The sequence below is a fragment of the Myodes glareolus genome, chromosome 25 (genome assembly GCF_982192425.1).
Source record: "Myodes glareolus chromosome 25, mMyoGla1.1, whole genome shotgun sequence".
Lineage (NCBI taxonomy): Eukaryota > Metazoa > Chordata > Mammalia > Rodentia > Cricetidae > Myodes > Myodes glareolus.
This window is the reverse complement of record NC_142050.1, coordinates 27271293-27296577: the sequence shown is the minus strand read 5'-3', so window position 1 is coordinate 27296577 and position 25285 is coordinate 27271293. Positions and strand designations below refer to the sequence as shown.

At 47.0% G+C, this 25285-nt stretch overlaps 2 protein-coding genes across 5 annotated transcripts in view; one reads left to right on the top strand and one right to left on the bottom strand.

The window, feature by feature from the left end:
- Positions 1-12532, top strand: part of Tnpo3 (transportin 3) — a 75609-nt gene extending 63077 nt beyond the window's left edge. For both annotated transcript variants that reach the window (XM_048451052.3, XM_048451054.3), the window contains 3 exons: positions 644-756; positions 9673-9770; positions 11462-12532. In XM_048451052.3, the coding sequence (XP_048307009.1) occupies positions 644-756; positions 9673-9733 (174 nt within the window). In that variant the 3' untranslated portion in view covers positions 9734-9770; positions 11462-12532. The remainder of the gene's footprint in view (positions 1-643; positions 757-9672; positions 9771-11461) is intronic.
- A 2281-nt stretch (positions 12533-14813) lies between these two features.
- Positions 14814-24720, bottom strand: Irf5 (interferon regulatory factor 5). Of its 3 annotated transcripts, none has more exons than XM_048451056.3 (9): positions 24601-24720; positions 20383-20588; positions 18148-18337; positions 17554-17612; positions 17024-17057; positions 16583-16840; positions 15986-16378; positions 15781-15919; positions 14814-15586 (listed from the first exon to the last, which is right to left on the bottom strand). In XM_048451056.3, exons 2-9 carry the CDS (start codon positions 20575-20577, stop codon positions 15229-15231), a joined length of 1626 nt encoding a protein of 541 aa, XP_048307013.2. In that variant the 5' UTR covers positions 20578-20588; positions 24601-24720; the 3' UTR covers positions 14814-15228. The 3 variants fall into 3 exon arrangements, with proteins under 3 accessions (XP_048307013.2, XP_048307014.2, XP_048307015.1); XM_048451057.3 differs by lacking the exon at positions 24601-24720 and adding an exon at positions 23144-23163; XM_048451058.3 differs by lacking the exon at positions 24601-24720 and having other exon boundaries at positions 15781-15899.
- Between the last annotated feature and the right edge of the window lie 565 nt (positions 24721-25285).

Here is a 25285-nt window from a genome sequence, read left to right as displayed (position 1 = left end):
TAGGAGAGTTAGCACCCTCTTCTGGCCCCACACACAGGCACTGTACTATGTGATACACAGATATTTATGCAGGCAGTATACTCACCCCACATACACATACAATAAAATAAAATAAAAAATTAAGCTGTTTTGGGACAGTCATTATCAATATTTTCAATTATACCTTGCTTGTCTGTAATATCTATAGGTGTTCCTTCATTTCTTCATCATTTGATTTGATCTTTTCTGAGCTTCTGTCTTCTCAAAGTTAGACTGTAGGAACATGCTAGCAACACCTTCCTTGGTCTTTCTGATTTCCAGATGTTTATTTTAAATTGATTTTGATCTTTAAGTTATTTGATCTTAAGAGTTTTCTGACACCTAGTAATTTTTCAAAATAAATATATTAATGGTAGGAACATACCAAGAATCTCATCCAGAAGAGACTTCACTTACAAGGATGGCTGCCCTCTGTCCCTCTGAAGAGAAGATAGACCTGCTTTTGTTTTGTTCAACCCAGAACATTTGAAGGCCTAGGATAGAGTATTTTGTTAATCTTATTTGGCCCGACTCAAGGGAACTCCTCTGGGGTTGGTTAGCATCTGTAGGTGCCAGATAAGTGATCTTATTCCTTTTAAAACTTGCATCTAATTTCTCTCTACAGACCTTCTGTCGGTGGCTAGAGAATTCCTTGAAAGGTTTGCCAAAGGAGACGACTGTGGGAGCTGTCACAGTGACACATAAGCAGCTTACAGATTTCCACAAACAAGTCACTAGGTGAGTGCTGCTGGGCCTTGTGAAAGGAAGAGAGTGGCTGGGTTATGTAGAAAAAAATAACTACTTAGATTTGCTTTTCACAAATCGACATAAAAAGTCAGTGGGTGGGGGGGCTGGAGAGATGGCTCAAAGGTTAAGAGCACTGACTGTTCTTCCAGAGGTCCTGAGTTCAATTCCCAGCAACCACATGGCGACTCACAGCCATCTGTAATGAGATCTGGTGCCCTCTTCTGGCCACCAAGCATACAGACAAACAGAACACTGTATACATAATAATAATAATAATAATAATAATAATAATAATAATAATAATAAATAAAAGTCAGTGGGTGGCAACTTCACCATGGTGTACGAGTGATGTGACCTTCAGTTAATCAACTAGAGTGCCTGTTTAGTTAGGGTTTCTAGTGCTGTAAAGACACATGGTCACAGCAACTCCTAGAGAGGAAAAGCATTTAATTAGGGCTGGCTTGCTTATACTTCATGTTATCATCATGGAGGGGAGCATGGAGGCGCACGCAGACATGGTGCTGGGTTCATCTTGATCAGAAGGCAACAAGAAGTAGACTGAGACAGTGAGCATGGCTTGGGCATATAAGACCTCAAAGCTCACCTCCACAGTGACATAATTTCTAATCAAGGTAACATCTACTCCAACAAAGCCACACCTTCTAAGAGTGTCACTCTCTGAGCTTATGGGGGTCAATTACTTTCAAAATACCACAGTGCCCAAACCTAAAAACACTCAGATTCTTTTGAAATTTTAAAGTTTTAATACTGTGCAAATGAAATAAAACATTTCTGAGATGTTTTAGGCTCCTGGGTCATTTACAATGCATTATATCTTAATTTAAATGTAATGTGACTGTGTTCCTAGTTACTGTCTTACAGGCATTAAAGTGTACTCATCCCTTTTATTGCTCCTGTTAGGAAATGGGTATTCAGTTTTTCAGTATTAAAATCTCAAAATTAAAATTCAGTGTTGTTTTCTAAATGTAACCTTGATTCAAAGTCTGTGAGACATTATGGTCTCTACATAGTATTCATGGCAGTAACTTGATTTGGATTTTGTAACTGATAGGAAGAACCTTTAAAATTTGGCTAAATATTAAGAACAGGCTTTTATTCATACACTTGTGGGATGATTTGTAAACCAAAGAATGAGTGTTGTTGCAAGGTTGATAATGTCAGAAGAAAAAAACAACCTGGAAATAAAATTATCCATCAATAGAGAATGGTTAAATAATTCATTATATGTCTGCATTAGTAAATAGTCACTAAAAACAGAAGTACATGTGATAGATGAAAATCGTACAAGTCAGACATGGTGACACATGCTTTTACTTTATAAAATTTTTGGCCATAATGAGAAAGGAATGTCATGTTGGAAGAACATAGAGCAAAGCTGCTCGTTTTATGGTAGCCAGGAAGCAGAGGCAGACAGAAGAGTATCAGGACAAGATACATGGGTGCTGGGAGTCTGGCAAGTTCAGATCCTTCAGAGGCAGCTCACAACCCATCTGTAATTCTAGCTCTGGAGGATCTGGGAGGGGGGAGTTAAGGTGTGGGAGCTCGGGAGGCACATCTCATTTGTGATCAGTAGTTAGCTGGATTTCTCTTGTACTCAGTCACATTTAGAGTGGATTTTCCCTCCTCAGTTAACGCAGTTTAGAAACTCCTTTACACACATGGATACTGTTATTACACATAGCTCTTAAAACATGGATTTGTGAGCCCAATATGGTGATACAAACCTTTAATCCCAGTATCCACAAGCCAGAAACAGGAGGATCTCTGTGAGCCTGGTCTACATAGCATGTTTGAGACCAGCCAGGGCTACATAGTGATCCCTCACTCAAAAAAACAAGAGAAAAATGGCTTGTGTCTGGGCCCAGCAGCCTAACTTCAATCCCCAGGATCTACATGGTAGAAAGAGAGAACCAACTCCAGGCAAGTTGTCCTCTAATCACATACACCTACAAATAAATTAATTTAAAGATAAATTTGGGGGCTAAAGAGAGAATGTTCAGCAGTTCAGAGTGCTTGCTGCTCTTGTAGAGGACCCAAGATCAGTGCCCAGCACCCATGTTGTGCAGCTTAAAATCACTCTGGTCACAAGGGATCCAGCACCTTCTTCTGGCCGCTGGATAAACGGACAGACACACACAGACACAAATATTAAAAATAAGTCTTGTTTTATTTTTTGAGCAGGATTTCTCTGTGTAGCTCTTTGCTATCCTGGAACTCACTGTAGACCAGGCTGTCCTGGAACTCAGAGATCTATCTACCTGCCTCTGCCTATGCTATTAAAGGCATGTGCCACCATGCCCGATTGGAAAAATAATAAATTAAACAAATTAAAACATGGATATGCAAACACTCTTTGAGACTTTGCTTTCATTCCTTTTGCGTTTATGTCCAGCAGTGAAATTGCTAGACTGGAAACTATTGTACTTGGGGGAAAAAAAGAAAGGAAAAAGAATTTTTTTGAACAGCCACATTATTTTCCAGAGTACCTTCATCATTTATATTTCCTCTAGGTGTGTACAGCGTTTCAGTTTCTCCACATCCTTATCAACCTTTTTGATATTGGAGGTGCTAGTGGACTTCAAGGTTTTTTTGTTTAATTTTTAATGGACTGATGCAGTGCTTGTTCTAAATAACAAAGTGGCTCTCCCCCTCCCCCCAGTATTTTTTTCTTTTATTGAAAATAGATTTCTCCTATCGCATAGTAATGTCTTAATTACAGTTTTCTGTCCCTCTACTCCTCCAGGCTATTTTGTTGGGTTGGTTTGGGGGAATTTTTGGCTTTGTTTTTTGAGACAGGGTTTCTCTTTGTAGCCCTGGCTATCCTGGAACACACTCTGTAGCCTAAGCTGGTCTGGAACTTAAGAAATCTGCCTGCCTTTGCCTCCAGAGTGCTGGGACTAAAGGTATGTGCCACCACCACTTGGCAAAATGTTTTATTGTGGACTCTTTATTTTTTATTTATTTGTTTGTTTGTTTGTTTATGGTTTTTGAGGACAGGGTTTCTTTTTCTCTTTGTCTCCCAGCTCTTACTCCAGCTACTTTAGCAATTTAAGCCTAGTATCCTTTTTGGATATTTGTATCTTTTAAAAAGAAAAAAGTCTTTAAGTCCCATGACCTTTTTGTGTTTGGGGATTTTTGTTTGTTTGGGTGGTTTTGTTGTTTTGTTTTGTTTTTTCTTTCTTGAGACAAGGCCCTACTGTATAGCACAGGCTGGATGGAGCTTACTGCCCATGGTGAGCTTCCCATCTTGGCCTCTCTGGTGCTAGGATCATAGTGGGAGGCATCTTCCTAGCTACTGTTGGGCCTGTTAATTCCCTACTAGATACATGATTTGTAGGTTTTTTTTCTCCCATCTTGTGGCTGCTTTTTAGCTCTGTTGGTTGTATCCTTTGATGTTCAGTTAGGACATGCTTTTTTTTTTTTTTTTTTTTTTTTTTTTTTTTTTTTTTTTTTTTTTTTGCAGTGCTAAGGATAGAGCGCCTTACAAGCATTCTGTTGTTGAGCTGTTTTGCCAATTTCTTAAAGGTTTTAATATTACTGTAGTTCAATTTATTCATTTTTATTTTTGTTTGTTGTGTTCTTATCCTAGCCAAGAATTGTCAGATCCAACATTGTAAAAATTCCCCTAGGTTTTCTGTGAAGAATTATAATACTTCATCTGTCTTCCTTCTGTCCCTCCCCCTTTCTCTCCCTCTTTCCTTCATTTAGCTTATTTATTTCATATAATATTAGGGCATGTCTTTCTTTTGCTAGTAACTATTCAGTTTTTGTAACAACGTTTATTCAAATGACTATTCCTTCTCTTTTAATGGTCTTAGCTCCTTTGTCAAGAAATACTTGACCATATACATGAGGATTTGCTTCTAGGCTGTCTATCTCACTGCTGGTCATGCTGTTTTGATTACTGTAACGATATCATGAATTTTGAAATCAGGGATTATGAGACCTCCAATTTTGCTGCCTCTTTTCAAGACTGTCTTGGGCATTTGGAGTATTTGAGATTCCATGGGAGTTTCTGCAATGTTGTTGCAGTTTTGTAAACTTCTTTGGCGGTTGCTGATGTGACAGCAGTATTCAGTCTCTGAGCTGGGTGTGGTGGCTTAGGTCTGTAATCCTAGCCCAAGCACTGGAAAGATGGAAGTGCAAAGGTGATAAATTTAAATTTAAAATAAACCCCCAGCCACATAAGGAGTTCAGGGCCAATCTAAGCTACATGAAACTGTCTTAAAAGGGGATAGGGACATTGAGGCAGGAGGATCATTGTAAGTTCAAAGCCAACCTGAACTATATAGTTTCAGGTCACCCTGTACCTGAAACTATATGTCTTAGCTAAATGTTGGAGGGGGTGGGGAGAACTGTTATTTTGTAGCTTACTAAGTGTTTAAAGGTTATGCCCTAGAACTGATATTTTAAGTTCCTATCAGCTGATATGCATGGCTGAAAATTAGCACAGTAACTGGTCTTGATGATACATTTCTCCAAAATAGGGATTCCCTTGTACCAGGTAAGCATATATAGCCTGGGGTGACCCTGTGAAATGATTTGATTTCCTTTCATTGTGACTTTATAGTACGGGTGGTATTTCACATGACTGTGGTCTCAGGAGAAAGTTGCTTCTCCCTGCTTCTGTTTGTTCCATCTTGCTGGTCAACAGAAACCATGATTTGTTGGCTCTAATTTCCTTGAAGCAAATGGAAGCCTAGGGGAAATCCTCCAGAGACTGTTGTCATTATGCTGTTATTTTCATTTTGGTTAATTCATCTTTAAATAAGGTTAGTTCTACCCTATAAGGTCATTAAGAGATGCCAAATGGAACCCCGAATCTCCCACACATAATAGATGGTCCATGAAGTTTAACTCCTTTTTGTTTGGAAAAGAAACTGCCAGACTGTCATTGCCTATTTACAAAACTAGCTGGGGCATGTCTCCTGCCGGCTTTACTGCAGCCACCCACACATTCTGGAATATGTCTCTACAGGCCCATATGCTTTTGATGGGGCTAATATATAATGGATAGAATAATGAATAAGTCTAAGATCAAGGTCACAGACATCATTCTAGTTTGTGAAAGGGCTAGAGAAAAGGCTCTCAGTAAAGCAGTATTGTGGATAACCATATCCTTGGTCCTTGCTCAGTGAGAAGGCAACTGAACCAAGTGGCCTTGACCTTCATTGCTGAGCAAGTTCTGCAGCTCTCAGAGCAGGCTGGGGCAGATGCGTGCGTGCGTGTGTGTGTGTGTGTGTGTGTGTGTGTGTGTGTGTGTGTGTGTGTGGTCTTGAGCTAAAAAGGGGTTTGAGATTGCTCACCTTCTCTTAGTAATTCTCTAGTGTGTGTTGTTCTTGAACCTGTGCATGACTCAGTCTCCCTTTTGGTTTTAAGGTCCTCTAACTCTTGCCTCAACATGCTGTTTTGTTTGCTCTCCTAGCAGGGAGGGTGAACTGGTTCAGCTTCATTGTAGCAAGTCCTGGCCTGCTCTGCAAATGGTATTGGTGATGAATTCTCCAACTTTCTTATTTGGTCAAGTTGAAGAAAGCTAAACTTTATCATCCTAGAATACATCTTTTTTTTTTTCCTGAAGAAAAAAAAAAAAACCATGAGGGCTAGAGAGATGGCTCAGAGGTTAAGAGCACTGATTGTTCTTCCAGAGGTCCTGAGTTCAATTCCCAGCAACCACATGGTGGCTCACAACCATCTGTAATGAGGTCTGGTGATTTCTTCTGGCCGGCAGGCATATACATAATAAATAAATTAATTAATTAATAAAAATATTTTTTAAAAAGGGGAGGCGCTGGAGAGATGGCTCAGTGGTTAAGAACATTGCCTGCTCTTCCAAAGGTCTTGAGTTCAATTCCCAGTAACCATATGGTTGCTCACAACCATCTGTAATGAGATCTGGTGCCCTCTCTGGGCTGCAGGCACACATGTAGGCAGATATTGTATGCATAATAAATGAATAAATATTTAAAGAAAGAAAGAAAGAAAGAAAGAAAGAAAGAAAAAACATGATAAGCAATCATCAGTTCCATGCTTCTACCAAGATGGCCCATTAAGCCCTGCTTAAAGTGTCTTTTTTGTTTTTGTTGTTGTTGTTTTGATACAAGGTTTCTCTGTAGCTTTGGAACCTGTCCTGGAACTAACTCTTGTAGACCAGGCTGGCCTCGAACTCACAGAGTGCTGGGATTAGAGGCGTGCGCCACCACCACCTGGCTCCAGCTTCTCTCTTATTCACTATTGTACTGATGTGAAGAGACACCACGGTCAAGACAATTCTTACAAAAATAAAGCATTTGATTGTGGGCTTGCTCACAGTTTTAGAGGTCAGTCCATGATTATCTTGGTGGGGAGCATGATGGCATGTAGGCAGACATGGTGCTGGAGAAGTAGCCACGAGGTCTGCGTCCTGGTTCTTAAGCAGAGAGAGAAACAGATGGGCTCTGGGCTTGGCATGGGCTTTTCAAAACTCCTAAAACCCTACCCCAAGTGACACATTTCCTCCAACAAGCCCATACCTCTTAATTTTTCTCATCCTTTCAAAGAGTTCCACTGCCTGGTGACTAAGCATTCAAATATATGAGCCTGTGGGGGTCATTCTTATCAAACCACCATTGGGAGCATGGCCCTGTGGCTGGGAGCTTTACACCCTAATCCACGGGCAGCAGGGAGAAAGGGCCTGGGCCTGACATAGGCTTTTGAAACCCCAGTGACACACTTGCTCCAACAAGGCCTGCCTCCTAATCCTTCTAATCCTTTCAAACAGTTCTATTCACTGGTAACTAAGCATTGAAATATATGAGTCTATGGGGTCCAGCCTTACTCAAATCACCATACTTACTTTGCTATTCACCACAGTTCTCTTGCCTTTAAACATTATTTATTTGGAGTTTATTTGATTGGTTAGTTAATTTGGTTTGGTTTTTTGAGACAAGGTCTCCTTATGTAGCCATAGCTTGCCTAGGACTTACTCTGTAAACCAAGTTAGTCTGGAACTCACAGAGATCCTCCTGTCTCTGCCTTGCAAGTGCTGGATTAAGGGAACCCACCATGCTCAGTACTCAATTTCTTTTTTTAAAAATTTTTTAAAATACTTATTTATTATGTATACAATATTCTGTCTGTGTGTATACCTACAGGTCAGAAGAGGGCACCAGACCTCATTACAGATGGTTGTGAGCCCCCATGTGGTTGCCAGGAATTGAACTTAGAACCTTTGGAAGAGCAGGCAATGCTCTTAACCACTGAGCCATCTCTCCAGCCCCATCAGCACTCAATTTTAATGCTCTTTTTTCTCACTTTCAAAAAAGGAGCTAAAAATAGAGGTATTTCTCCGTCTGGGTTAAATTGAAAGATCTCCATTGAAAACTGGGTAAAGTTTTAAACATATAGGATAATGGGATAATAAAAGAATCTTGAATCTCCAGCACTTTGGGGGTCCTTGTGTATCCTCTCTTTTAGTGGTTTGTTGTAACACACACAGCAGCCTCTAGTAGGTTACTTACCTTCCCTCCTGATATTGGAGACATGAATAACATGAGCTTGCATGCACTTGGCTGCTTCCTTAGCATATGCTGTTGATTTTTAAATAGACCAAAAAATAAAATTTTGTTAGTAAAGCTTGTTAAATCAGTAGAAGTGTTAGGGATGTAGATATAGCTTAGTGGTAGGTTGCTTGCATAGCATGCAGAAGACCCTGGGTTCAATCTCCCACTATGCCAGATAGGGTATTGTTGATCCATTACATGCCTATGCCGGAGAAAAACCAGAAGAAAATTTCTGAAATACTCTGTTGTCAACTCCTGGAGTCTGAATCAAGCTTTTTCATCATTATTTTGGACCTTTATACTTGGTGAAGGAACCTGTAGATCGGTGTTTGATACCTTTTCTGTTGCTAGCTCTTAGCAGTTACTTCCTCTGGTATTTAACCAGCACAGGATGGCAGGTCTTCTTGAATTCTAGGCTATATCCCTGTGCCTGAGTTTCTTAGTCAGGAGAGGGCTTCAGGAGGATGTGTTAGGAAGTGCTTCCTTTTCCTTGCTCTGACTTAGCCCCAGGTTCGGTTAGCAAAGCTGTTGGGGAGATAGCTAGAAGAATGAGATTTGCCTCAGCTGGTTTCTAGATGGGTGTCAGACAAAGGGAAGAGTCAGATGAATATTGGACTTATATATTATAATAATGCTGGAGCATCTCATCATTTGCCAAGAACCAAGTCCTGTTCTCCTTTTCTGCATGTATTAACCCTTTCCTTTCTCCCCCTCCTTCCAAGAGGAAATCCTGAGCATTCTGTTCACAAGATAATCGGTGGCTGATAGTCCATAGTCCTAGTTACTGGACAAGGCCTTGTAAACAGCATCTGTCTTTGAGTGAGAACAGGGAAGGGAGACCTACGTGAGCAGAGCTCATAGAGTTAAAATTCTCCCAGCCTTGTGGGAACCTGTTGGCTGTCTTCCTTTGAGGATTTCTGGGTTCCTTGTGTCAGGAACTTCAAGTATTGTCATAGAAACTCACATATATTGAGTTGGTTTTGCTCGCTGCTCTATTGTCATAAATGTCTTATAAGAATGAATTTGATTCTCTGAGCAACATGAAGTAATAGATGAGGAAACCAAGGGAAAGGTGGGTGTCTTGCCCATGAACACAAGAGCCAGGAATCAGCCCTAAATAGTTTGTCTCCAAAGTTCATTCCTTGAGAACCACCAAGCTTATAATTATCTTCATTTATGGAAGTTCATTTTTACCTGAGTACTGGGAAGATCTCAGTCATGAGTCGATGGAAGTCACTTCTAGCAGAGTTGGAACCCTCTCCAGTGTGCCTTGGCATTACACTCCTCCCCAGCCTGTTGGCTCTCTTGTCTGCAGTCAAGCCCCACCCACCCACCCTTTCTCTTCTAGTGCTGAGGAATGTAAGCAAGTTTGCTGGGCCTTGCGAGACTTCACCAGGTTGTTTCGGTAGCTCAAGCTCAGACTCCTGCACTGTGCCTGTCATCCAGGTGAGTTGTATATGCTTCGGGTTCTTTCTGGACTGGTGGGGAGGCTTGAGAATGGAGTTACATTTAAGGCTCACACTGAAATCAAGAAAGAACTTAGTGTACAGTTATCTCAGTGCCTGGGACTTTTCAGGACCTTGATTGTCTTGAACCAGAGCAGGCAGATTGACTGTGTATCTGGATGCCATTTTCCATTCCATAGAGGGGAACTATTGCAGGATGCACCCGAAAACATTTTTCCCTCATAGCTATTTCTAGCCTAATAAGTGTGTGGTAACAATCAAGTTGGTACTTTTTAACCTTTGTTGAGAACAGTGGTGACCGTAATTCCTGGCACCAATCTTCTAAGGCAGGCTTGCCAGAATTAATGTGTGAGCAGCTTATTCTTATTGTTTCTATGATTGAAATATGCCAAGGAGCTGTAGGAAAGCAGCAGTCTCTAGATATCTCCTGATGGTCGACTTTCTCTATGTGTGAGAAGCTCGGGTAAGGGAAGGAATGACTAGGTGGTAAAATTTACTTAGCAGTTCATTACCTAAGCAAGGCAGTTCTGTAAGCCCGCACTTTGACATCATAAGGAACATTTACTGGGGCTGGAGAGATGGCTCAGAGGTTAAGAGCACTGACTGCTCTTCCAAAGGTCCTGAGTTCAATTCCCAGCAACCACATGGTGCCTCACAACCATCTGTAATGAGGTCTGGTGCCCTCTTCTGGCCTTCGGGCATACATGCAGGCAGAATATTGTATACATAATAAATAAATAAATAAATAAATAAATAAATAAATAAATAAATATTTTTTTAAAAAAGGAACATTTACTGTCCCATCCAATAGGCAATATTTTGAATCTGGTACTTACTTGTTGTTTCTGTAATGAATGCATTAATAGGTCAAAGTGATGTTCAGTAGTATCTTACCACACCATAAATTATTCTAAAGGTTGGTTCTTTAGTAAGTAATAACATTGTCTGAGGTTGTCAATGCATTGATAGACCTCAAAAGGTTGCTGGTAGGCAGCTAGCTGTAGATGTTCTCTGCTTACCTTCCTCAAACCCTTACTAAGTGTCAGCTACCATTCCTGTGTGTTGAATATATTAGCCAAAAGAATCTTCCTATGGGTTTCTGCTACTGTACTCATTTTACAAAGAAGAAAATTGAAAGTCAAAGATGTTTAACAGTTTGCTAAATGTTACAGTTAGAAGCTGGGGGAGGCAGAGTTCAGGAGTAGGATTCTGGTACCAGAGCCCTCACTTTAGCCATTATAATAGATGGCACATCTGTTCAGCAGTCTTGCCTTAGAGTTTAAATCATTGTTAGTAAACAAAGCCCTCTTTCAAAACTAATCTTGCATGAAAACCCAAATTTAACAGACCAAAGTGGAGCTTTTCTGGTGGTTTACCATGGAAGGCTCAATTCTGTTGGCTTCCTCCCAACCTTTACATCATCCTTAGTGCCTGCAGCTCAGCACTGGAGACATGCTGCAGGCAGTGGTTTAGGGAAGTTGATGTTGCCATGAAATTAATTGCAAGCTGAGAAAAGCCAAACTTTTGGTTTTGCGTGCGTGTTAACTGGAGTTCTGTATCAGAGCCCACAGAGAGTGCCTGAGCAAACGCGCAGTGCTGCCTCACGGTGGCCTTCTTCCTGCTCACTGTCTTCTGGAGCCCAGCTCTCAGCTGTCTCTTCTCTTTCGTCAGGAATGTCTTTTTATTAGAAGACAGGAAGAAAACAACCCAGACTGTGTTCCACAATCAGAAACCTCCGTTGTGGCAGAGGGATCTTCACTGCCGCCAGACAGGGAGAAGCTTCGATCTCCCAAGGCATCCTGAGGAGTTCCTGTGTGGGGTGTGAGGGAGAAACAGCACGGTTTTTAAAGGTGGCCGCAGCCTGTCCGGCGTGGTGGGAGGGAACTAGTTCCTGGTGAACTTCTAAAAGGAAAAATAATTCAAGGAAATTAAAAAAAAAGAAAAATAAACCCTGGAAGCTGGGATGAAAGCAGAACTGTACCATTCACCTGGTAGCAGGTGACGCACACACAATAGACATACACCAGCATGCAGTGCACATACAGAAACATAACAGTGAGACAGGCACGTTCCCTAAGGGAAATGTGGAAGTCAAATGAGAAACATGGCTACACTTGGAATTAAAGAGTCATTCATGTCTCCTCTGTTGTCCTTCCTTTAAACGTGAGTAGAAGGATCACATGCACACCCCCAGCCGTTCCACCTTTAGAGACGCCCAGACAAGGAGCCTGTTCTGCTTTTTGTCACTGTCAGGGATGAGAGTCAGAACTAGCCAGGGCCAAAGTTGCTATTCCTGTAGAGCCCAACCCTGATCTGTTGAGTTGCTGAGTCCATGCCAGTTCACAAGCTAAGTCATCAGCCTTGGTGGGAAAAACCAAAATTGAGGCGGGTGGAAGGGATATAAATGTGTGTTAAATATTTCTTTTTCTTAGTGAATTACTCATCCAGACATAGGAGGGGCAAGAACAAAAAAGGCTGTGGAGGAAATGTATTTACAAGACTACTTGTATTTTGCTTAAAAAGTGTGAAAATTAATTGACTTCTTGGGACATGGGGCTGAAGTGGGAAACCCAGAACAGACCTTAATGAGGGAGTGTGGTCTTGTGTTGCCATTAGATTACAGGGGCACTGTTCTGTCCTGTGGTGTAGCCATCTCAAGATGAATCAACAGCACCCCCCCAAAAAAAAATAGAAAGAAAAAAAGACAGAAAAAAAAATAAAAACCCAATTTTTAAAATTTTACCCGTCTTTGTTTTTGTTTCTATTCACTAACTCACTGCTTCAAAGTGAATCTGGCTCGTCCACCTGTACAATCAGCCTTTGTGGAGCCTAGTGGGCATCTGAGCAGAGTTTAAAAAGGCAGGTTCCACCCTCGGAGTCAGGCCCTTCAAGAAACTGCTGGTTCTTCCTTCCTGTGGCTTCTCCTGCTGCTTCTCACCTTTCACGCAGCCTCAGTGAGAGTGAACTATGTTCATGTCATATAGTCACAAACACATGAACTGTGCTTACGCGTGCCAGAAGCTTAAAAACACCTTTGACATGATACACCTATGAAGTTATGCCATAGCTAATAAGATGGTGAACATATTAGTGTGTATGTGATATATGTATATGTGTACATGGGAAGAGGGCACACATCATGGAGGCCAGAGGAGGGACATTTCTGTGGCCGTCTGTACTTAAAATCACTGATATCAAAACCTCATAGGGCTGGGCGGTGGTGGCACACATCTTTAATCCCAGCACTTGAGAGGCACACAAAGGCAGGCAGATCTGGCCAGCCTGGTCTACAGAGTGAGTTCAAGGACAGCCAGGGATACACAGTGAAAGCCTGTCTCAACAACAGCAACAAAAAACCTCACAGGCCTACCGAGGTAAAAAATTAACAACCAAATGCAGTATCTTGGGTGGCATCCTAAAACCAAAAGGGTAGGAAAGAATTAAAGTGTTGGTGGGGAGAATGAAGGCTTTGACTTCTTGGCACTCGAGGCTCCCATGGAAAGCACATACCCGTAGCCGAGCTTGCATCCCCAGCCTTGGTTCTTATTTTTCAAATTGTGTATGTCTGAAGTGGAGGGCACACATGTTTTTCTTTAATAGCTGGAGATCTTGCTCAGTGACAGGTCACATCCTTAGTGCCCCCTAAATGTCTTTGGAATACACTAGATATTTATACTATTATTTCTTGTATTTACTTCAAAATAACAGTAGGAAACCAAATGGGAGTTGGAATGAGAAATGAAAAAAAATTGTGCGGGCTACATAATATTCCTGTGAGCCAGGTTCCAGTGATTAACCACCAGTTTACATGTAATATCCTAATATTAGCACATGCTTGAAAACAAGACTTATTTTTTAGTCACATTCCACTCTTGTAGGCACGCTGTCCCAGACTGACTTTGAACTACTGAGCTTCCTGTCTTCACCTCACCTCAGAACTGGGGTTACAGGCATAAGCACCACACCCAGCTGTTGGGAGCAGTGAACCCCCAGATCCTGAATTTCTTGTAAACAACTTGTTTTCCTCTGCTGTGAGACAGACTGCAGCTGCCCTGAGCACAAGACCCTCAGGAGTTCCTGATGGCAGGAGAGTGGTTTCTGGTGGGTTAGACTGGGGCGTGGTTATCAGTTAAGGAACCCTATATAAACGGCTCTGGTACACAATAAAGGGGGCATTCTTGGGGCATTTCTGTTTCAAGGATGACCTATGTCTCTATCTGTGTGTCTTTGTGTGTTTAAATCGCCAGGCCCTTGCCCGACTCACAAATGGTCCTGTAGTGCAGGCTCGGTAAGGGTTTTTTATACAGCTAGGCCTTTTTTTTTTGGGGGGGGGGTTTCAAGACTGAGTTTCTCTGTAGTTTTGTAGCCTGACCTGGAACTACCTCTTGTAGACCAGGCCAACATCTAACTCACAGAGATCTGTCTGCCTCTGCCTGCCAAGTGCTGGGATTAAAGGCGTACGCCACCACCACCCAGTCAGCCTTTTTTATTTTGAACGTGTGTTACAAGGAATCAAGCATGGCCTTGTGCATTGCTGAGCAAACACTCAACCACTGAGCTACATCCCTGGCTGATAAGCTCATAGATTACTCCAGCACTTAGGAGATAGAGGTAAGGATACAGGGTCAGGGGTTCAAAGACAGCTTTGGTTAATACCACAAGTTTAAGGCCAGCCTGCTATTAGAAAAAGAAAAGGATCCCAGATTCTAACAGTCTGAAGGGGACTAGCACCCAATTATTCTTTCTTTTTTTTTTTTTCCTTCACTCTTTTGGAAAGGTTTGGACAGTTTTTAAGATGGCACACATTCAAAATTCCACATCTGCCTCAGTCTGCTTTCTCCTTGAAGCAGAGCCAGCCAGGTAAATGTCTGTGAAGGCCCAGCTGACTTCCTGACGGGAAGACAGGGTCTCCCCAACCTGTGCCAGGCACCCCACCCCCACTGAGGCAAGGTTGGCTGACAACTGAACAGTCTAGTAGAACAGAGGAGTTTCTGGGCCTGGGAACGGTCAAGGAATGAGTAGATCTGCTTTTAACATTTATTAATCCAAAAATATATTAAATTCTACTTTGTACCCCAGCTTCTTAGACTCTGAAGGAAGGCAGCTGTCAGCCCCAAGCGTCTAGTGACCTTCTTGTCAGAAGGCAGATGAGAAAGGCTCAAGCTAGGGAATCCCTAAATCAGGCCCATTCTCTGCAGAAGCGCCACAAACACTCCTTGGTACTTTTTGCTAGAGGAATCGGGGTAACCATAAAAGTTGGCTACCCTGGGATAACTGGACCCATGTATCTAGGTCCCGGGCTAGTGATGTTCCTTCCCTCCTACTGAGCTGCTGGCTACATTTCTTCAGAGCCAAACATTACAGATCTCTGGGAGACAATGCTCAAATGGAAGAATTTTAGGGAGACTGTGACCTGAGGCCTCTCTTTCTTAACAGACTCAGAAGTAGAACCCTGCAGCCAGCCAGGCCTGCTGGGGCCACTTCATTGCCATGCCAATCTCCACAGTTGCCCCAGGAAACCCAGGCCAGCCACTATCTGTAGTCTTGTTACTGCATGCCAACTGGATGATGCATGGGCCAGGGCCCTTGGCCAGCACCAAGGCCTGCCACAGGAGGGGCCTGGACCATGGGCTGCATCCGCTGCTGGGACTGCCAGATGTGATGGAGCTCTTTGAACTGCTCCACCATGTGATCTTTGAGATCTGGGTTTGAGATCTGCAGCCGGATGCTGTCCGCCGACCAGGAGAGCTCCCCTGAGAACATCTCCAGCAGCAACCGGGCTGCAACGGGTACCACCTGGGGAACAAAGGAAAGACAGGGCATGGAGAATTGTGCCAGGACTGTTCAATCTAGCTGGGCATGAAGACATCCAGAGGCAGATGGTGGACTATCTGGTCCAGCCCTAGCCACCAAGTCCTCATAGCCCAGAGGGTCCCACTTCTATCCTGGGTCAAGGGTCCAGCCCCACGCAGAGCTGGCCAGGGGCGCACCTGTACAGTAATGAGCTTCTTCTCTCGGGGTTTGAGGTCAGGCCATTCTTCTCCAAAGCAGAAGAAGATCTCAAAAGGTGGCGGGGTGTTGGTCTGGCCCTTCTGGAACAGGATGAGTTCTGCATCAAGATTAAGGCCTCTAGTTAGAGGTTAGAACCCTATCCTGAATGAGGGACGTCCAGGAGGAGCATGGAATGGACCTCACCGTTGAGAAACTGCTCCAGGCTAAAGAGCTTTGTCTTGACCTCCCGCTGGATGGGGTTGGGGCGTGAGTCATGGGCTAAGGCACAGGGCCCACTCCAGAACACTTTGCACTGACACAGACGGATGGCGTACAGGTCCTGGCCCTGCAGCTGGAGGATGAGCCCACGGTCCAGGACATCTAGCAGCTTGTTTGTGTAGAAACGCTGCTTGTCACTAGGGATGTCCTCTGGGCTAGGGAAGCGCACTTGCTCCAGGCTCACAGGGCCGAAGAGTTCCACTTGCTCCTGAGTAGCCTCTAGCTGGCTGTAGAAGAGCCTACAGCCCTGGGGGTTGCTGATGGTGAGGGCACGGGGTGGACGACCGCGGTACTGGAACTTGATCTCCAGGTCAGTCACTGTAGGACAGAGCATCATGCCAACCAGGCTGTGAGCCCCATGGATCTTGAGTCAGCCAGGTGTAGGCCCACCCTCCCCAGCCTCCCCAGTTTATCCCTGACCCAGGAAGACTGGCCTGAAAGCTTTTCTTCGTTGTCCTCCTTCTGAGTCAACCCTACCCCGCCCCTGCTACTGCTCTGCCCAGCCCACCAGGAGTCCCTTACAAGGCAGCATGTGGGGGCTGACCAGCAGGTCAGGTAACAGCTGTTCTGTAGGGGGCTGACTGGGAGCCAGCGGTCCAGGATCCAGGTCCTCAGGGAGAAGCTGCCGGAAGTCTGCAGGATTTCCGGAGGGAGGGACCAGGAGATTTGGATCTGGGGCAGGGGGACCCAGCCCTACAGATGGTTGGAGAGCAGGTGGCCACTTGACGCCGTCTTTGGGTAAGGAGTAGGGTGCTATGGGAGGCCCGGGTAGCACGGGTTCTGTAGAGGATAAGGTGAACATGGCTGTGAATGCCACCTCGCCACCTCTAAGAACTCTCCCAGGCCTGACCCCCCAGCTTTGCTTCCCCCAGCCTTCCTCAGCACCCTCCCAATTACCTAGGACACTTGTCACTTCTTAACGCTAGACAACCCCACCACCACCACACCATCTTCCACCCCCACCTGTGATGCTCAGGCCCGGCAACATTCTCTGGAGCTGAAGGGAAGACACGGGCAAGGGAGGAAGGAAGGCAGGACAGGTTATTAAATTGGTATGATGCCAAAAAATGGTGCTCAACAAACAGGGCAGTCCCCCAGTTTCAGTCCAGTGGCAGCCAGACCCCGCTGCTGGCCCCAGATCTGCCATCTTCGGTAGGTCATGAAAACTATCGGTTTCCCCGTTTCCAAATGTGCATTCTGCAGGCAGTAGTACCCACCAAGCCTAACTGTTGTAGAGGTTGAGCAAACAACATGTGACCCACTGTATAGCAACAAAGCCGTAGGAGGGGCAAGATGGGCACTCTGTTCTCCTTCAGAATCATCAAAGGACAGCCCAAAGAAGAGCTGTGGAGGAGAGTGGACACCAGAGGAAGGGACCACACTCAATTCTAAAGTGGGGCAGGGCAGCAGGGATCCCACCCGGGCCAGCCTCATCAGCTTTGTCAGGAGCCCAGTGAGTACAGCCCCTCTGCCCACCACTCAACCCCACACACCTCTTCCTCTTCTTCCTCCTCCTCTTCTCCAAAAGTGTAATCATCAGTGGGCTGGGACTCTGCATGTTGAGGGAGACAGAGCAAGACAGGGAGTCAGGAACAAAACAGGAACCAGGCCAGGCTGTGGCTCCATCTGAACAACCAGAGAAGTTGGCTGTTTGGCTGGTGATTCAGGCCTAAGACACCAGCACTTGGGAGGTAGAGACAGGTGGATCCAGAGTTCAAGGTCATCCTCAGCTAGTTAGGAAGTTTGCCAGCTAGCCTGGGCTACATGAGGCCCTTTCTTAAAAGAACAAAATTCTCTGGGGTTCCATGATTCACAAAGCTGGCCAAATGTCGTTGAGTCAAAGGACCCAGCATCAAGACGCAACAGAGCAAGGCCTCCCCTGAAGCCAAGAGCTCATAACAAGGGCAGTGGTAAGGAAGCAGCAGGAGCCCTTGCCCCACTCCCCAGATACTGGTAGGAGCCCTGGGATTATGACCTGGCACGGCCCACACAGGTACACACTGGAGCACTTGGCTGGAAGGTCCTCGGGCTTTCTTGTACTCAGAAGTCACAGCTTTCCCGGTGTCACACAGGGCCAAGCATCCTACCTGCAGGAGCGGGGCCATTGGAGCAGACCTCATAGATCTTGAAGGGCTGAGGTGGCATGTCTCGAGGGCCATCGTAGTACAGACGGAAGTCACGGCTTTTGTTAAGGGCACAGCGCAGGTTGGCCTTCCACTTGGCTGGGTCAGCCTCATCCACCCCCTCCGTGTACTTCCCCGTCTCTTGAGCCCAGGCCTATGGAAGGAAAAGAAGACTGCAGATAACAGGGAACTGTACCTGTCACTGAGACCCCAGCACGTCTCTTGTCCTACAGACTTCACTGCTGAGAATTTGGCTACCAGGCTAAGCCTTGCTAAGGCTTTGTCTGCGTTAGGTGAATAGGACTAAGCCTTGTCCAGCCCTTGGAGTTGGAACAAGCTCAGTGAAGTCTATGTGCTATCCGCCGCTGCTAGGAAGGCCAACAGGTACACTCTAAAAGGAACATGTCACTATATCAGCAGCCAAGTTATCACCGTCGTTGTCATTGTCGTGTTAAAGATGGAACACAGACCCTCACACTTACTAAACCCATTCTCACTACCACTGACCCTCAACCTGCAACCGATCTTATTTTGCATGGCAATCCGGTAACATCGGGATTATAGGTGTTTCTTCTCTTTAAACTAACAGTTTTGATAGACTTATATAGAATATAGAAATATCCACACAGATTGTGGTAAGAATCAAGTATAAAAGCTAAGATGTATATATATATATATATATATATATATATATATATATATACATACATACATACATACATACATGTATATAATTTTAAAGTTTTTACAATCAGTTCTTCTTTGGTCTAACAATTTTTAACTCTGAACTCCAGACCTAAACCGACCATTATAACAAAGGGTAGAATCCAGGAGGAATTGTGTTTTCTTCCTAATACGGTCTGAAATGTCCAAACACTGAGTATAGGTGCAGTATACAGAATCCTTCCAGCGGCTACTCAGTGGTCACAAGAAGTGAGGCAGATGTGCGCTGGAAAGGAAAGCTAATCCTGATGTTGGGCGAAAAGATGCAGGTTATAAACCAGCATGACTTTATCCAGCAAAATGGTTCCACACAGAGAGGCATTTGCCACTGCGTTTGTCACGCCTGACTACTGAGTCTGATCCCTGGACCCACACTGGAAGGAGAGAGTCAGCTCTTGCAAGTCGACCTCTGACCTCCACACACACGCTGTGGTAACTACACACTCCCCACAAATAAGTAAACAAATAAGCAAAAATGAAAGCATATGTCTGGGTTGACCGTTTTGACACACATCTGTCATCTGGGCACTGCAGAGGGGAGGGCAGAAGGCCAGAGTCAGCTCCATTGCAAGTTTGAGGCCAGCCTGAGCTATGTAAAGAGCATTTCAAGACATGTAAAATAATAAATAACGCATGGTGGCGGGGAGGCGGGCTATCCCGAGTGGCAGACAGCGAGCACAGCGTCAGCAAGACGGGTCTTGATCCCCAGCATAAAGCTTTCTTTGACGAGTCAACTAGGCATTATGATACAAGCTTGTAATCCCAACACTCTGGAGGCAGAGGCAGGGGGATTGTCACACGTTTAAGTCCAGTCTAATCTACAGAATGAGTTCCAGGCCAACCAAGACGACATAATGAGACCCTATCTCAAAATAAAACACATCATAACATTTTAAAAATGTGACTAGATTCCAATCTTGCCTATTATCTACCCGTACCGAAGCCTTAAGACGCTGCAGTGCGTGGCCTAGTGTAAAACTACTGTAGGAGAGCCTGCCCGGCGCCAGGGTTAGAGATGGTTGGACTCGTGGTACATGCTTATAAACCCAGCACCTGGGAGGCTGAGGTAGCAGGAGGACAAGATCAAGGCCAGCCTTGACTACAACTGAGAGTCTGGCCACCTGGGTATTATATAGAGAGACCCTGACTCAAAAACCAGACCAAAACGAAAAGATGTGGTGTTTGAACGCTGAGTCATTGGCTTCATTTAGTGCACATGTGTACTCAATGTGGACTCCTGTGTGACAAGAGCTAGAAGCATTACAAGGACTTACAGGGGGGCCTCCCAGAGACCTTTCTTGTCCACCTTGCTCTAGGCTACAGTTTAGAAGTGATCCTGTGTCCCCGAGTCTAGGCATGGGGTCCCCTGAGCACTGTAGGTGCAGAGCGGACCACCTCCAGGAGATGATCGTGGATCTCTACTGGGGAGGGGCTGCCCCAGAGGTCTAGACAGCACCTTATCTATCTAAGGCTTACCTTGAAGATGGTGTTGTCCCCATCCTGGCTGGGCCCATGCCTTGTGGCATGACGCCAGGGGATATAGAAGAGTTTCCTTTCCCCATTGACCCACTGAAGTCCTGGGTACTGGCAGCTGTTCACCTGGGCCACCAACCAGGGCTTCAGCCTCACACGGCGGGGTGGTGGGGGAACCCCCGGGGCTGGCTGGTTCATGGCAAAGGGCTCTGCAGAAGCAAGCAAAGCAGACCTCAGCAGATTCACACTAGATGCTCCGTGAAGGCCGTGGGTGGAGCCTTGCGGATATGGCTCAGTGCAGGCTAAGGTCAAGCCTGTTTTCCCAGCCTCCTTGGCTTTCTTGTCGCAGGCTTGCTCACCCTGTGGTTTCTGTGCTAGTGGGTGCTGTGGGCCCCTTCCTAACAGACCATTCATTTTCGAGGGTGCACTCAGTACCCAGCTGCTGCTTCAGTGGAGAACTGTCCCAGTGTCCCTGGTCAGGACATCCATCACTAGAGTCGCACTGCAGCCAAAGCTGGCTCCCTTACATGGAGGTAGGCTAAGGGGTGACAGGCGCTTCTCTGGGGTTGGCTATTGGCACCCTGCCTTATCCCTCCCATCCCTGCTCAGCCTTTCCCTCTGCAGTTTACTCCAGCTCCGTCCCCTGAACTGCCCTTCCTGTCTCCACCAAATCCTCTAAACCAGGATCCAACCTCAGGCTTCCAACAGAGGCCAGCTTTAGACAGAAGCAGACCATGTGGAGGGGGTGGGGTGAGTTCATCCCCAGCCCACAGGGCTCTGTCACTTTCTGGCCTTTTGGCTAAGATCACGTGTTGCACTGCTTGCTATTCCTCCTCCGTTTCTCTCAGGGGTGATGCTTTCATCCGCCTTGTCCTCTGTATAGGAATCCCATGAGTCCACTTAAATGACACTGGGCAGCCAACTTCGATGGCACCACTCTGAAGCCATCAGGTCCTAGCTTTCAGTTCCCACCCCTTTTCTCGCATTCATTCAGTGCCTAGGAAGCCTCTCAGGCAGTGGTTCTCAACCTTCCCAAAGCCAGGACCCTTCCTATGGTGGTGACCCCCCCAAACCATAAAATTACTTTTGTTGCTACTTCATGACTACACTTTTGCAACTGTTACAAATTATCAGGTAATTATCTGCCACGCAGATATATGACCCCTATGAAAGGGTCATTTGATCCCCAAAGGGGTCATAACCCACAGGTTGAGAAATACTTCTCTAGTGTTTACAGACCTGTGTCACACACACACACACACACACACACACACACACACACACACACACACACACGGTGGCAGGAAGTACAGGCCAAGATCTAACAGCTCCCCACTGGAGGCAGGTGACAGGATGCACGAGACCCTGGTGCCCTCCCCTCTCCCTGCTCACTCTCCTCTAAAAAGAACTGGAAATGTACAGCAGTCTAACGCTCCCTCTTAGCCATCCTCACTCTGGGAAGTTCTCTCCTTCCTTTGGCCACGCCCTCGGTCTTGAACTCTTGGACCCAGAGGCAGAGGCAGGAAAGAGGGAGGCCACTGTGCCACCAGCTCCTTAGAAAGGAGTCACTTATTCGGCAAGTTAAGGGACAAAATGAGCAGGCTTGCTTGCCTTTTGTAGCATGGAGCCTCCGTTTCCCCTGCAATTGACCCCAGTATCTTTTGGGCTGTGGCTGCTCCATGCCACATCCAGACTAGCAGACTGTCACTCTGCAGACTGCAGGGCAGAGCCTAGCTCAGCTGTCAGTGACCCGTGAACAGGAACGCCAGCGCCAGCGTTGGACAGGGAGGGTGGAGAGGCTCCCAGCCCTGCCCCCAAGCTTAAGAAGACAGAGGCTTAGTTCCTCTTTCTACATCAGCCTCCACCCTGACCTAAGGGAAATGAAAGTTGCCCTGATGGGACAACTCAGAAATCTGACTCATTGGGCTGACTTGTGGGCTGATGGAGGGAGGGGGCATAGAGAAAAATCATGAGAGTCTGCAACCCCCAGCCTCTAGATCATTCCCTTCCTCTCAGACCTACTGACCACCACCTGCATCTTTCTTTGTAGCTCTCAAGAAGCTTTGATCCTAGAGCAGCCGGCACTTCTGCTCATAGGAAAGCGGACACAAGGACAGGCGAGTTACCCTGAAGACCCCACACAGTCAGCCTGTAGCTGGCCCAGGGTGCTCTGAAAGGAAGACCAGGACTCTCTCCACGCTCCAGGGACCAGTGCCGCTTTCTGTCCCAATCTGATGTTTAATTCAGAGAAAGGCTTTGAAATTGTTACTCTGACCTTGGTGTTAGGACATGGCAGACCCTGAAGCATGGAGTAGGGACAGAGAAAAGAGCCCCACAGCAAGCTGGACCACCAGGGCCAAGAGAGGGTATATTCACTTAGCCACTGAGGGTTTCACCCGCAGCTAGGTGATCCCACAGGATCTTTCCCTTGAGCAGGACCAAGTTCAGCATCCACTCCCCCAAAAGCTACCTTCTCCCCAAGAGAAGGCTGAGCTCTGAGTCTGACCCTGGGTCTGCCAGTTCCCAATTCCAGTGTCTAAACATGACTGCCTTCTCCTGGGTCTGGAGGTTTGGAGTAAAATGGATGAAACACCCAGACTGAGATCTGTGACTATCAGCCCGGTAAAGGAGAAACCACAGAAATGTCAAAATGGGTATAGACTGCTAAAAACCCGAGGAAACATCCCACATAAAATTAGGCACAGAAGCGTCTTGAGAAGCAGTCCGTGAATCCCAGCTGCAATGGAGAGTTCCCACAGCTCACCCCAGGGTCCTGAAGTCCCAGGAGAGGTCACCTAGGTCGTCAGATCACTGAGAGCTACGAGGGCTGGTGGGGGAGATGCTGCCATAACGGAAGTAAAGGAGACAGAACTTCAAACCCCTCCTGTCTGGCTCTAAGCCCCACACCCAGTTCAAGGAACCTGCAAGGGGTTACCTGAATCAGGCAGGAGCCTAAGTCCCGCCCTCTCCAGGTGAGCCACACACCCGGGGCCCCGCCCCTTCGGAGTGCAGACAGGCTGACTTTCTGGGGCAGCAGGTGCGGCAGGAAGAACCTTTTCTCAGCTTCCTCCCAGGGGCAGGTTGGGGGAAGGCCAGAGTGCAAGGGAAAGCCCCGAAGCAGCGCTTTTAGTTAAAAGGGGTGGTTTCCTACCTCTTTCCTAGTCCTAAACCAGGAGCTTAAGGAGTAGGGACGGATACTCCTCACCTGGGCCGCCCCACCCCCAGCTTCTCCAGCCTCCTCAGTCAGCCCAGCCCACGTCCTTTCTGGTCCAGTTCACTTATCCCCACACTGGGTCCCCTCTCTGGTTCGGGCCCCAGAAGTCACCGCAAAGTTCTGGGTTTAGTATCCGTTCCTGGACCACTCCTCTGTCTGGGGACGCCCCGCTCTGCTTCGCCAAGTGGAGGCCAGGAAAGCCTCCACTTCCAACCCGGCTCCTAGGTACCGGCTCTGGGAGACACTTGCACAGAGGTTGGATGCCAGCCCAGGGCATCTCCCTGCCTGGCCTGCGCTGCGGCCATACTGCTAACACTTTCCCTCCACTTTCAGATTCTAAATTATTTCCTCTTAAGTTTAGGAGCAGGCCGTCAAGAAACCAGACCAAGCATTGCTCCCCGCATTCTTCTTGACTGCTAAGAAAATCGGCGTCCTTTTTGAGCCACGAGTCAAGGGGCGGAGCCACTATTTGACATCATCTCCCCCCCAAACTGTATTTCCACAAATTCCTGTCCTTGGCTTTAAGATCCTTGGGAAGGGTGACTGTTTGAAACAGTCTCTTACTCGAAAAGGTGAGGCGTGGCCGGGGAGGAAGGACGGGGCTGTGCGTGGAAAGGATCCTCGGCGCCAAACTGCGGCCCCGCGCGAGGGCGCTTGGCATCCTTGACCCTGGCGAGGTGCGAGGAGGATGCTCACTCGTCATTCGTTCCTCGTCCCTCGCCTGTCGGGGCTTTCCCGGCGCCTGTGGGACGATGGCGGCCGGAGCCCAACACTCCGAGCTGGCCGGGTGTGGGGCGCCTTGGAGACGTTGGCGTCGGCCGGGCGCTACCTGCGATGAGCGCCCACCGCAGAGGAGCGGGATCGAGACCCCGCCGGCCCTCTTGGGCAGGAGTCCCCAGGGGCGCAGGCAGCCGTGGGACGAAGCAGTTGACTTGGTAGTAGCCGGGGACGGTACCCACCACCCTCCAGGCTCGAGACCCAGAACAGCCCACAGCTCCTGGACCTACCTGTCTGCGGTGCGCCCGCGGGGAGCCAGGAGCCCCGGCCGGGCGCTGCGGCCGTCTGAGCCCTCCCCGAGCTGCGCCTCCCGCGGGTCGCCTAGTCCGCCCCGCACTTCCGCATCGTGCCGCCCCCGCCTCGGGCAGCGCCCCGCCCCGTCCCACGCAACCACCCCGGGTCCCCTGCACCGACCCGGCCACCGCCCACCGCGAGGAGCGAGGCGCCAGGCCCAGGGCCTCGCCGACATCGCACACAGCTCGGCGGCCCGCACCGAAGACTCCGGCTTCTTCGGGAATCCGGAGAATCAGAGTCATCCATCACCCGGTCCCCAGACACCCCGTAGCCGGTCTCCACCCAGTCCGCGCCCGCCTGGAGCTGGAGATCCGCTGTGCACAGGCGTCATTGGAGCCACACTCCAGGGCATTTCGAGCGACTGAGAATCCCCTGGTCCTCTGCTTCCCACCGGGACCCAACTTTCAACATACCCTGGGCCGCTGTCTAGCTTCAGCCTTTCAGCCTTAACATACATACACCTACTCGCCGACCCCGACTCACTCTGTGGCTGCAATCCCGCCTCTTCTTTCTCTCCTACCTTCACAGTGGGTTTGCCATTTGAGCTTTTTTTTTTTTTTTTTCGGTTCCATAAACCGACCTACCTGCTGATGCCGGCCTCAACTTCCACACATCCTGTTC

Excerpts from the sequence above, each read along its gene's own strand:
- Irf5 (XM_048451056.3), bottom strand. The coding sequence starts at position 20,577 with ATGAACCAGCCAGCCCCGGGGGTTCCCCCACCACCCCGCCGTGTGAGG. Across the intron at positions 17,613-18,147 it reads CAATGGCCCCGCTCCTGCAG|AGTCCCAGCCCACTGATGAT; the intron begins GTAGGATGCTTG and ends CTCAACATGCAG. Across the intron at positions 16,841-17,023 it reads GCCGGGCCTGAGCATCACAG|AACCCGTGCTACCCGGGCCT; the intron begins GTGGGGGTGGAA and ends TATCCTCTACAG.